Below are 11,908 nucleotides of genomic sequence, written 5' to 3'. Positions count from 1 at the left end.
TCTGGGCCTGTTTCATTCAGCCCCTCCCTGGCCACCTCGCCATTGACAGCATCAGGGAAATTTAACACCCATAAAAACACACTGCTGGGCTGGTCCTCCCCAGGAGGCGCCCTGCCTTCAGCTGGGGCCCCTTCCCTCTCTGGAGGAGACAATTCCCTGTAATTGGTGTGTCATTTCCTGGACTCTGGAGAAGGGCGGCGGGGGTGGGGGGTTGTGTGACTCAGGTGCCGGATGTGGGTGGGGGCAGGGGTGCCTGGATGGATGGACACTGGGGAGGAGTGTTGGGGGAAGGGAGATGGCTGTGGAGCGCCGCTCCCCACCAGCCTGTTTTGTGATGCCAGCCAGGCTGTGGTGCCACCTGTGAGGGTTGGGAGTCGGGATGTGCTTCAATATCATGCATCGTTGCAAGTGACACGGTCACAATTTTCCATCTTCCTCCTGGTTCCTGGAGCACCCCAACCCCCGCATTCTGCGTGATTGGAGCCAAAGGAGTGTGTGCTGTTGAACACAAAGACCCTGAATTAGGAAGCCTTCGGGCAGCAGAGCTGAGGCAAGCCTCTCCCTGGGGTGAGGCCCAACCCATGGGCCTTGAAGTTCTGCTGCCTGGGCTTGAATCCCAGCCTGGCCACTTGTGTGCTCTTGGGCCAGTGACTTGGAGGGAAGGACACGAGAGGCATTTTGAACAGGGCTTGGTGCATTGCGATACAAGCGCAGCTTAGCTGTTAACTACCTGCGGCTGCGTTATCTGGGAGGAGGGCATCCCTTGTGTCAGGGACATCTGGGAAGGGCTGAGTGGGATTATTTCCGGCCTTTCACAAGACATGGGTTCGGGGAGGATGGCATTACATGCCTGGCTCCTAATACCCAGGAGACTTGCCATATTATTAAGATTTCAGCGAAATGTCACAGGAGGGGAAATTCTTCTGCTTCCTGCTCCATGCCAAGCTGTTTTCCTGAGTCACAGCTCCTGGCCTTCTCTGCTCTGCTCTCTTGCCCATGTTAACTCCTTCAGAACCAGTCTGACTTTGGGGGAGTGGGCGTGGGCTAGCCCCGTAGCATCCCAGGTCCTGCCACTTTGCCAGGAAGGTCTCTCAGATCAAGGGTGAACCATTTCCCTGAGGATTCGGTGCACAGTAGCTGTGTGTCATCATCATTCCAAATTTATACATGAAATGCATTTAGAAATGTGTCCCTGTCAGAATTAAATCATCAAAAAGGGAAAAGAAAAAAAACCAAAAAACTTTGACTCAGCTTTCTGGAAAAGGTCTTCAAGGCAGCTTTGTTACCATGACTACAGCAAGGTTCCCACCCACCATTCTATCACCAGCAGAGGCCTAGCCTCCACTGGAGTGGGTAGGCTGTTAGTCAGAATGCTGCCGGCCTGCTGTCTCGTATCTCAGAAGGACACTGAATCCAGCTGACATTTCTCAGTTTTTCTCCCTAAGAGGCTTCACTGAGAGCCTCTGCTGTTGACAGATGTGTCTGTTGTTTGGATTCTATTAAATTTCTTGTATCCCCTTGGATACAGCCACTGAACTCACCTTAACTCTGGAGTGAGTTGCTGTATGTGTAACCGGGAACAAAATTGGGGATTTTCTTCTGTTTTGCTCAGACTAGAAGGTTGAGGATCCTCTTAGGTGTGGGCAGCCTTGGGTCAGACCCTCTCCTGTCACTGAGTTAGAGCCTCCTTTCCTTTTATTTCCTGGTGGCCTTGGGGAAAACTGTTTCCTCCACTTTCAGTGGCTTATGAGTATATTCATTTCTAGTGAATCCTGCCCACTCCCCCATCCTGCTCTTTCATGTATAATTAAAGAATTTCAAAGTTAAAAGACTTTAGGATCCTCTGGTCCTGTAGCTTTTTGATCTTTAGAGTTGATTCACCTTTAAAAATGTGAAATAGGCTCAGGCCCCCTTTCTCAGGAAGTTGCATCCACGTATAGGACTGTGGCAGGTAGCTTATGGGGCCTTGAGGCACTTTCATGGACTCCAGGTAAGAACTGGTCTGGTCCCTTTCCTTACCTTTCCTCCCATTTTACAGATGTGTCCCCGAGGCCCTGAGAAGGAGGGAAAGTTGTTTAGCTGTTTCAATTCTTTCTCCTTGCCTCATTCTTGGCTTCTGTTTCCTGAGGTCTTGAACCAACCTTCTAGATGGCGATGAGGAAGGAAAGGCGATTCCTGAGACTCGAGAACTCAGACTCTGTCTCCCAAACACACATGTGAGAGCATCTCAAATTAGCGTGCACCCAAATCCTCCAGAAGCCTGCTTAAACCCCAGATTGCTGGGCCCTGCTCCAGTTTCTGATTCTGTAGATCTGACATGGAGCCTGAGAACATGCATTTCCGGCAGATTCACAGGTGATGCTGCAGCTAGTGTGGGGACAACACTTGGATGGGGACCCATCATCCTAGGAGATCTCAGCCACAGGCGGATGATTAGATGGCCCAGGGAGGAGCTGGAGCCATTTCTGGCCCCGGAGGTTGACCAGGTGTGGGCTGGGCTGTGGGTTTCATCCACTGTGCCTCATACTCTAGCTCTGAGGTGCCCCAGAAGGGTGGTACCACTTCTGGGAGGGTTCAGGAAGCATTTGGGATGCTTTTGGTTTTCACAGTGTTTGGGACCATCAATGCCAGTGGGTGTGAGGGGAGTGGGGTTGTCCTTGCAATGAGGAGGGGGCCATCCTTTCCAAAATCCACTAGTACTCCATCGAGAAACATCGATACACTAAACTTGACTCTTGAGGAACATGTGTTGAATCTACTCTTATTCACTTACACGTGGATTTTTTTTCCAATACATAGAATACTTGTCTTTTCATTTTGCGCTTCCCAGGTAGCTCAGTGATAAAGAATCAGCCTGCCATTGCAGGCTACACAGGTTCAATCCCTGGGTCAGGAAGATCCCCTGGAGTAGGAAATGGCAACCCACTCCAATTTTCTTGCCTGGGAAATCCCATGGACAGAGGAGCCTGGCAGGCTGCAGTCCATGGGGGTCACAAAGAGTCAGACACAACTGAGTGAGCACGCATTTTCATCTTACCAATTTTTAAGTGCATGGAAAAGTTTGCGTTTGATTACAAATCACAGTATGTGGAATCACAAAAAAGCAGGGCTTGAGCCTGATTCTGTCCAGGTTGCTTCAGCTTCCTGCTTTTCGGTGAGTCCTTTATCAATTCCTTTGTTTTTGAGGCGGAGAAAGCAGTAATGTGGATTTTCAACTGGGTAGTGGTTGATGGCCCAACCCTGTTGTTTAAGAGTCTGTGGTTATTTGTTTTTTCCCCAAACATTTTCCTAGCTTTCCACTGGCCTGACTTTGCTCATGTGCTCTCCTCTTTCAAACTTTGTATGCTAACGAAACAATACATAGAGAAGCAAAACCTTGGCCCAGTAGCTTTCAGTTTTTGCCTGGCCCGGGTACCATTTCTTCTGGGACACGTCTCCTTTGAGCCCCCAAAATGATTTTGTTAAGCACCTGTCCTCTGATACATAAATGGAGTTATTTGGATTTATTAGATTCACACAGAACAAATTTCAAGCTCCTTCCTGGGGTCTGTAGGCCCACACAGATCAACCCGAAGTGTGTACATCTGGTCACATTTTTTATCCTGAGTCAGGCCTCTGTCATTTGCTCATTACTGGCTTTGGTTTGCGCCCACTGCTTTTTTTTTTTCAAAATGTGACCCTGTACCTTCTAAATACTTCCTTTTTATTTTTCCTTATTTTGTTAAAGTAGTTCAGGAACATGGTAAAGTACAGTAGGATACACAGTGGCAAGAAGAAAGAAGTCCTGCGTCCTCTCCTTGCAGATTCTCCTCCCCTGAGGCAACCTCTGGTCCCCATTAAGAACTTACACTTTCGTGTTCAACTAGGAGTATTTTAGGCTTATGTAAATATGAGTATATACGAAAACATCTTTTTCAGAAAGAAACAAAAAACCCAAACAAAATGGAGGGGGAAAAAAAAAAACCCAAAAAAAACCAAGCTAACCCAAATGAACCCATCTTTTTTGGGCTGTGTCTTTTGGTCTATTATTGGTGCTAGACATGCATTGCTTTTTTGTATATGGTGTTAGAGAATGTTCTAATTTTACTCTTCTTCATGTAGCTGTGAGTTTTCCCAGTACCGCTTATTGAAGAGACTGTCTTTTCTCCATTGTATATTCTTGCCTCCTTTGTCATAGATCGACCATAAGTGTGTGGGTTTATTTTTGGGCTCTCTGTCTTGTTCCATTGATCTACGTGTCTTGTTTTTATGCCAGTACCAAAGTGTTGCATTGAGTATAGCTTTGTGTTAAATAATATAGTCTGAAGTCACAGAGTATGATTCTTCCAGCTCCGTTCTTCTTTCTCAAGATTGTTTTGGCTATTCAGGGTCTTTGTGTCCCTATACAGATTTTAAAATGGTAATTTTTTTTCGTTCTGTGGAGAATGTCCTTGGTATTTTCATGCTCTTTAACCTGACCCAGAAGCTTGGAGATAATCAGTTTGTCTCAAGGTGATGTGTTCTTCTTCATGGCTGAATCCCACTATGTGTTCAGACCAACAGTTTATGGACACGGAAGCCCTTTCTAGTCTTAGCTATAACGCCAAGTGCTGCAGCTGAATCATCTTGCGTGTGCTTTGCTGCCCTGTGACCAGGCCTGTAGAATGTTTCTAGGAGGAGATTGTTAGGTCAGAGACCCTGTGGAGAACGTGCGCATTTCCACGTATGATGGGGATGTGGGGCGAGGATCCCTGTGGCAATGAGAGGAGGTTCTCTCCGGGGAAACTCGCCAATCCTAGGCTGCCTCTTTTTAGTGCATTTTCCCACTAACTAGCTGTTGTGTGCCTCTGAGCCATCCCTTTGGGCCCTCCAAGCTGCTGTTTTGGTGTCTGTGGGGTGGCCCCTTGACTCTGAGGTCTCTTCTCCCTCAAGGTGCCTGTGGTTGGCATTTAATTTCCTCTCGGGGCTAGCCTCAGTGCAGCACTCCGATCATGTGTTCAGGATTTTCCTGCAGCCTGCCTGGTGAGCGGAGAGAACTCCCTGGTGTGGACTGGATTTTGCAGAAGTGGTCCATTGTCTGAAGCGTGCTGGAGGGTACTACAGCTCTTGGACCCTGGTGATCTGCCCCAGCAGCTCTGGCCACCATCCCAGACACAGGCTGGTGACACACAGCAGAGCCCGCATGCTGGGACTTGCCCAAGAGTTAACCCTGGAGCTGGGGAACGTCATCAGGCCATCTTCGCAGATAGTCATCTTTCTGAACTCTGTATCCCGTTCTGCCACCTGTGCTCTTGGCACAGTCCTGTGCTCTTGTGGTGCCTGGACTTTTCATTCCTCAAGCATAGCAGGGGTTCCAGGCCGTTCCCTTATGGCCTCCGTCAGCTAGCGGGAGAGCCGTCAGGCATGGAACGGATTCAGATCTTTGCAGGTGAAGATGGGATGGTTGTGTCAATGCTTGTGTTTAAATGAGGTATGGGGAGAATAAAAACAGAAACGGATTGGCGAGGGTGGCGTTGGTATTTTTCAGATGAGACGCGGGTGAGAATGCAGCTTTCTGTTGATCTCTGGAGGATAGTCACAAACACGTCTGCTGGTGATTGGGTCATGGGAGCTCCGAGGGGTGGGGTATATTTTTCTTTTACGTAGTTATACTTTGTTAATCTGATAAACGTGAATAAATGTCTTCTACCACGAGTTATGTTTGCCTTCATTTTCTTAAAAGTATGTGACCTTCTTTTCTTGGTCCGTCTCTTACGGTCTCCTGCTTTTGCATCAGCCTTGAGTGTGTGGCTGGTGGCTCAGATGGTAAAGCGTCTGCCTGCACTGTGGGAGAACTGGGTTCCATCCCTGGGTCGGGAAGATCCCCTGGAGAAGGAAATGGCAACCCACTCCAGTATTCTTGGCTGGAAAATCCCATGGATGGAGGAACCTGTAGTCCATGGGGTTGCAAAGAGTCGGTCACAACTGAGCAGCTTCATTTTCTTTCTTTCTTTTCTTGGGTGTGTGACAGCTCCTGGCTGCTGGTTCATGGCTTGGTCAACAGGGACACAGTAGGGAAGGCTGGTGGTGGTTCTTGTTCAGTTGCTAAGTCACGTCCGACTGTTTGCTGCGACCCATGGACTGCAGCACATCCGGCTTCCCTGTCCTTCACTGTCTCCCAAATTCATGTCCATTGCGTCAGTGATGCCATCCAACCATCTCATCCTCTGCCGCCCCCTTCTCCTCTTGCCTTCAGTCTTTCCCAGCATCAGAGTCTTTTCCAATGAGTCGGCTCTTTGCATCAGGTGGCCAAAGTATTGGAGCTTCAGCATCAGTCCTTCCAATGACTATTCAGGTTTGATTTCCTTTAGGATTGACTGGTTTGATCTCCTTGCAGTCCAAGAAACTCTCAAGAGGCTTCACCAACACTACAGTTCGAAAGCGTCAATTCTTTGGCATTTAGTCTTCTTTATGGTCCAGCTCTCACAGTGGTACGTGACTACTGGAAAACCATAACTTTGACTAGACGGACCTTTATCAACAAAGGGAATGGTGGGGATTTTGGCAAAATAGAGGGCATATTCCCTTCTAAAAAGTAGCTGGCAAGTGTTTAGCTCTATCTGGTTATATAAGGCCTTGCAGGCTCTGATTTTTTTTTTTAATAGAAGCCCCAAATCTAGGGTATTATTTGAAGTTTCCCAATTTTTGTATTTTGGCCATAAATTACAAATTTCACAGAAATGTTTGTATGCAAAAGAAAGACCGTCTTACCTCTTTGAGACATGCAATGAAGACAGTGGGGTAGGTATATTCTAGGAGGATCAATAAGGTAGCATTAAGTTTGGGGACAAAATGAGTGTGTCCTCCACACCCTGCTTCCTGCGGGGCCTAGTCCTGACTGCATTAAAATATGCGATCCTGTGTGTCTTTCAGATCCTGGCTCCACAGAGAGAACAGCCCAGAAAAGAAAGTTCCCCAGCCCTCCTCATTCCTCCAATGGCCACTCGCCACAGGACACATCCACAAGTCCCATTAAAAAGAAAAAGAAACCCGGCTTACTGAACAATAACAATAAGGAGCAGGTAAGAGGCCACTGGGAATGGGGTCCACTCGCGTGGAAGGGGTGGGGAGGGGCTGCGGACAAACGCTGATGTTTCTCCAACTGCCCGTGTGCTCGGCATTTAGGAAGCTGCCTTGCTCCGGCTGTCATTTGCCTAGGACGGAAAGGGGAGCGCAAAATGGGCCTGGGGAGAAATTCCCAGTGGCTTTTCAGATCTCTTTGTGGGGACAGGGCAGTGACCCAGATAAGATAGAGATACCATGCTCTAGGATTTGGGGATTTTCCTTGGATTTCTTTTTTTCTCATGTTGGCACTGTTTGCCCTCGTGGCCTGAGGGTGTTGCCCTGCTAGGCTGGGCTGGTAGGACAGTTTGGAGTTTTGCCTGGAGGGGGTGGTATGGCTGAGGCCTGTGGTCCCTTTTGGTGTCAATTTTCTCATCTGTAAAAGAATGGGTTTAGGACTGTGGTGAGAGACAGCCGCCCTCCCAACCCACTGCCCACCGTGACTTAGGTAATTGGTCCCTATCTCTTTTCAGAGTGCCCAGTCCCTGGCAGACCCCATGCTTGATGCAAACATCGACTCACCATCTTATATCTTATCTCAGGGACCTTCTACCTCTAAAATTCTGTGCTGCAAACAAGCTACTTTTCTGACTTAAAAAGATGAGAGGTGCTTTCCTGGTCCATGAGGTCGAGTCTCCTAGCATGGAGCAAGCAGGATGCCTGGTTTCCTGATAACCATTTCAGAGGGGATTCTTCGGGATGTATTCACGCATTTGTGCAGATTATGGATGTGGAAGTGGGCCCTGGGGATTTGAGGTCGGATAAAATAAGATTGTTGCTTTCACGGGAAGGAACCCAGCAACGGTTAAACGCCCGGGACTCTGAGAGGGGCCGTTTCTGGGCATGAATCTATTTTTTCTCTCCAAATTACACAGTGAAATGCCAGCGCTGCTGCTGCCCTGTGGCTGTGGGCAGGTTAACCTCTTTGTGCTTCATTTTCTCATTTTCTGAAATGAGAATAATGATCTTACTGCTACCAAACTCGCAGGGCTGTTGTGAAGAGGAATTGAGCTAAATGACATAAATAATAAAAGTTAAGCGAGAGTCTACACTAAGTGAAATAATCACACAGACTATCTGTGAAATAATTAAATAGCTTTGGAAATGTTCCAGGCCTGTGCTGTTCAGTGTGATAGCCACAAGCCACGTGTGGCCACAGCACTTGTAAAAGTGGCAGCTGTGCCTGAGCAACTGAATTTTTAATTGAATTTAAATTTACGTGGCCACCTCTGGTTTATAGCTGCCATGTTGGTCAGCCCAGGTTTAATGAGTTGGAACTCCCATTACAGGAGAATCTGATAGCTTCTAAGTAAATTTTTGCAATTTGAAAAGATCTTTTCAATGATCTTTTCAGTGATCTTGATCATTTCAAGATCTTGATCAAGATCATTTGAAAAGATCATTTCAAATTGTAGTTTGAAAGATCATATAATAACAGTGTTGGAAAAGTGAGTGAAAGTGAAAGTCACGTCCGACTCTTTGCGATCCCATGGACTGTACAGTCCAGGGAATCCTCCAGGCCAGAATACTGGAGTGGATATAGCCTTTCCCTTCTCCAGAGGATCTTCCCAACCCAGGGATCAAACCCAGGTCTCCCGTATTGTGGGCGGATTCTTTACCAGCTGAGCCACCAGGGAAACCCAAGACTGGAGTGGGTAGCCTGTCCCTTCTCCAGGGGATCTTCCCTACCCAGGAATCAAAGTGGGGTCTCCTGCATTGCAGGTGGGTTCTTTACCAGCTGAGCTGTGGTGGCTCAGTAATAGTGTTGGTGAGACTAATACTAAAAGCAGGACTTAAGAGTGTGCCTATCCTTTCATAAGCCTTTTTGTGTGTGGATGTTTATAATGATGCTGTGAGGAAGGGTACACTCTCTGTTTTACTGGCAGAGAGGTTAAGTTACTTCCCCAAGGCTTTATAGCAAGAAGCGTAGGTCTGCCTGTCTGGCTTGAAGCTGCTACCCCCGCCCCAGCCCCTGTCACCATTAGCCATCCCATTATACCTGTTGGGCTTGAAGACTAAGAAACACAAAGGTTATAAATAATCCTCAAATTTTAATTTAAGGCAAGCCCTCTTTTACCAGTTATCAGTAAAGTCGTGAAGCAGATATTGTCCTCTCTGGGGAGAGAGGGTCTCCTAGTGGTTCTCTGTGTGTGTGCGCTTAGTGACTTCCTCCTGTCCTTTAAGAATTGGCTCACGTCTTTCTTCCTAGAATCTGACCACCTTAGGCAGCTCACAGATTTTCTTTTCCCCCTTCCTCAGCCACGGGTCCTCTTAACACTGAAACCTCAGGACCACAATGGTGTATTTGTAAATCTGTGGCCAGAAAGTGTCCAGTGGCTGCTGTCACCCCAGAGTCTGACACAGGGGGAGCTCATGAATGCAGAATGCACTGGGCATGTGGAGCAGAGAGGCAGGGGTGCTGGACACAGGGCGTGACTACACGTTTGCAGAATCGGTCATCACAGTGATGAGAGAGTTTACAGAGCTGTGTCTCTGGAGGAGAAGGGGTCCAGGCCTTGAAGTCCAGACTCCTTCCTGCCCCACTGCATCTGGGAAACCCACTGGGTGACCTTGTCAGTTGCTTTCCCATCCTGGTGAAACAGGGGTTTGAACTGGGAAGGAACATTTCTAAGCTTGATTGTAGGGTTTTGTTTTTCACATCTAAAACTCCCTGGGGCTGAACGGCCAAGAGTTGGCAACAGAGAAATAGCCTGAACTGTAAAGAAAAGAAATTCCTGACCCTTGACCCCATAATTCACTCTAGTTTATAGTGTTTGCATAAACTATGCAAACCCTCCCTCGAGGCAGCTTCCCTTGAGCACAGTCTGTTTTCCTAAGGGTAACTTAAATCCTTAAAAAAAAAAATTCTTCTGGACTCTTTTTTTAAAAAAAAATCGTCTCTTTCCCTTTTCTTTCTTCTTTTCGATTACAGAATTGAAAAAAAAAAAGTGATGGAATTAAATGCAAAATGCATGTCTCCATATCCTAGGTTTTACCAGTGTGATTTCTGTTAGTCATCAACATTTGATGATCATGAGATGTCAAATATCAACTCACATTTTCGAGTTCCTACAAAAACTCAGAAAACTCCAACAATAGCTGGACGCTGGACCTGCGTTCTGCACTCCCCATCCCTCCCTGTCGTGGTGTCTCCTGCCGGTTTGCTCTTTCCTTCTGCCTTTAGCTCTTTCTAGGCGTTCACACTCTTGATTTTTGGTGTGTATCAAAATTCTTCACCCCTTTCTTGTTTTTTATTCACGCTGAAATTTCTCCTGTTCCAGTGTTCTAAAAAGAAAACCATTCTAGCATAATAACCGCCCCCCCCCCCGCCCTCATATTTTCCCATTTTTGGTAGAGATGGGTTATTATGAAGTAGAGTTACGGGTTTTAAGTTTCCACCCATTTTTCGTGTATTGGGGACGCATTACTTTAGGTTAAAGCCTCTGCCTGGAATGCGGGAGACCCGGGTTCGATCCCTGGGTTGGGAGGATCCCCTGGAGAAGGAAATGGCAACCCACTCCAGTACTCTTGCCTGGACAATCCCATGGAGGGAGGAGCTTGGTAGGCTACAGTCCATGGGGTCGCAAAGAGTCGGACATGACTGAGCGACTTCCCTTTTCTTTCACTTTACTTTTAGGGGAGTTCTAAGAGTTTTAAGAAGAACTTTGAATGAGTGAGTGAGTGAGTGAAGTCGTTCAGTCGTGTCCAACTCTTTGCAACCCCGTGGACTGTAGCCTACCAGGCTTCTCTGTCCATGGGATTTTCCAGGCAATAGTACTGGAGTGGATTGCCATTTCCTTCTCCAGGAGATCTTCCCGACCCAGGGATCGAACCCGGGTCTCCCGCATTGTAGACAGACGCTTTACTGTCTGAGCCACCAGGGAAGTCCAAGAACTTTAGAACACACTTTTAGAGGAAGTGTTCTAAGGTTTGTATTTAATTTTTTTTCAACCTTTTTGTCCACTGATTTTACTTCTTTTTTTTTAAATACCTTTTTTAAAAGAAGACTTATTGATTTTATTTTTTGGCGGTGGTGAGTCTTCATTCCTGCACGCGGGGCTTCCCTAGTTGTGGGGAACAGGGGCTACTCTTTGTTGTGGTCCGAGTGCTTCTCATCGCAGAGCTTCTCTTGTTGCGGGAGTGGGCTCTAGGCTTGAGGGCCTCAGTAGTTTCAGCCTGCGGGCTTAGTTGCTCCGAGGCATGTGGGATCTTCTGGACAAGGGATTAGATGCGTGTACCCTGCATTGAGGGGTGGGGATTCTTAACCACTGGACCACTAGGATTTCACCACCTGGAATGGACCACCATCATCTTGTTTCACCTCTTAACAAAAGTGAGAAAGTATGTAGGTGCTTTTTTCTTGGAACTGGGGGTGGGGGACATCCCAGAGCCTGGAAGGATGCTTCTGGTGTTGTGTGGAGGAGGGTTAGGTTGCTGAATGACCTCTGGTAGATGGGGCAAGAAATACCTTTTCTCAAGTGACATTGGACCCTTATTGAGAAATACCAGTCTATCTGTAGTTCTTAGGACATTTTTGAGTTTGAGTCCTTTGGGGAGGGTCTCTCTCCCTTCCTCCTTTCTCTACTTCTTTTCTTTCTTATTCAAGTATTGAGCAATAATCTGCTAACAGATTTGTGCATAATGGCCTTAGGTGTACCTTTGATCAAATATAACAGAGAAATGACAGGGCCCTGTTGCCTCCTCTGAGTTCAGGGCTATCCATGTTCATAAGGAGGCGAGCTGGAACTCAGTTTGTTGGGCCTGTGCGTTGCCTTGGGCTTCCTGGTGGCTCAGACTGTAAAGAATTCGCCTGCAGTGTGGGAGACCT

General features: G+C 47.3%; 1 protein-coding gene across 33 annotated transcripts in view; it reads left to right on the top strand.

Moving 5' to 3' along the window:
• ZMYND8 (zinc finger MYND-type containing 8) overlaps positions 1–11,908 on the top strand; it is a 122,711-nt gene that overhangs the window by 31,182 nt on the left and 79,621 nt on the right. For 31 of the 33 annotated variants that reach the window (XM_042230232.1, XM_060397083.1, XM_042230233.1 and 28 more), the window contains one exon: positions 6,892–7,040. Coding sequence is in view for 30 of the 33 variants with exons in the window: in XM_060397083.1 (XP_060253066.1) it covers positions 6,892–7,040 (149 nt within the window). In the remaining 3 variants the exon portion in view is untranslated. Of the gene's footprint in view, positions 1–6,355; positions 6,450–6,891; positions 7,041–11,908 lie in introns of all 33 variants that reach the window. The other 2 variants (XM_060397086.1, XM_060397085.1) reach the window with 1 other exon arrangement.

Source organism: Ovis aries, chromosome 13 (genome assembly GCF_016772045.2).
Source record: "Ovis aries strain OAR_USU_Benz2616 breed Rambouillet chromosome 13, ARS-UI_Ramb_v3.0, whole genome shotgun sequence".
Lineage (NCBI taxonomy): Eukaryota > Metazoa > Chordata > Mammalia > Artiodactyla > Bovidae > Ovis > Ovis aries.
Note: the sequence above shows the minus strand (reverse complement) of the source record. Positions and strands in the feature narration are given on the sequence as shown.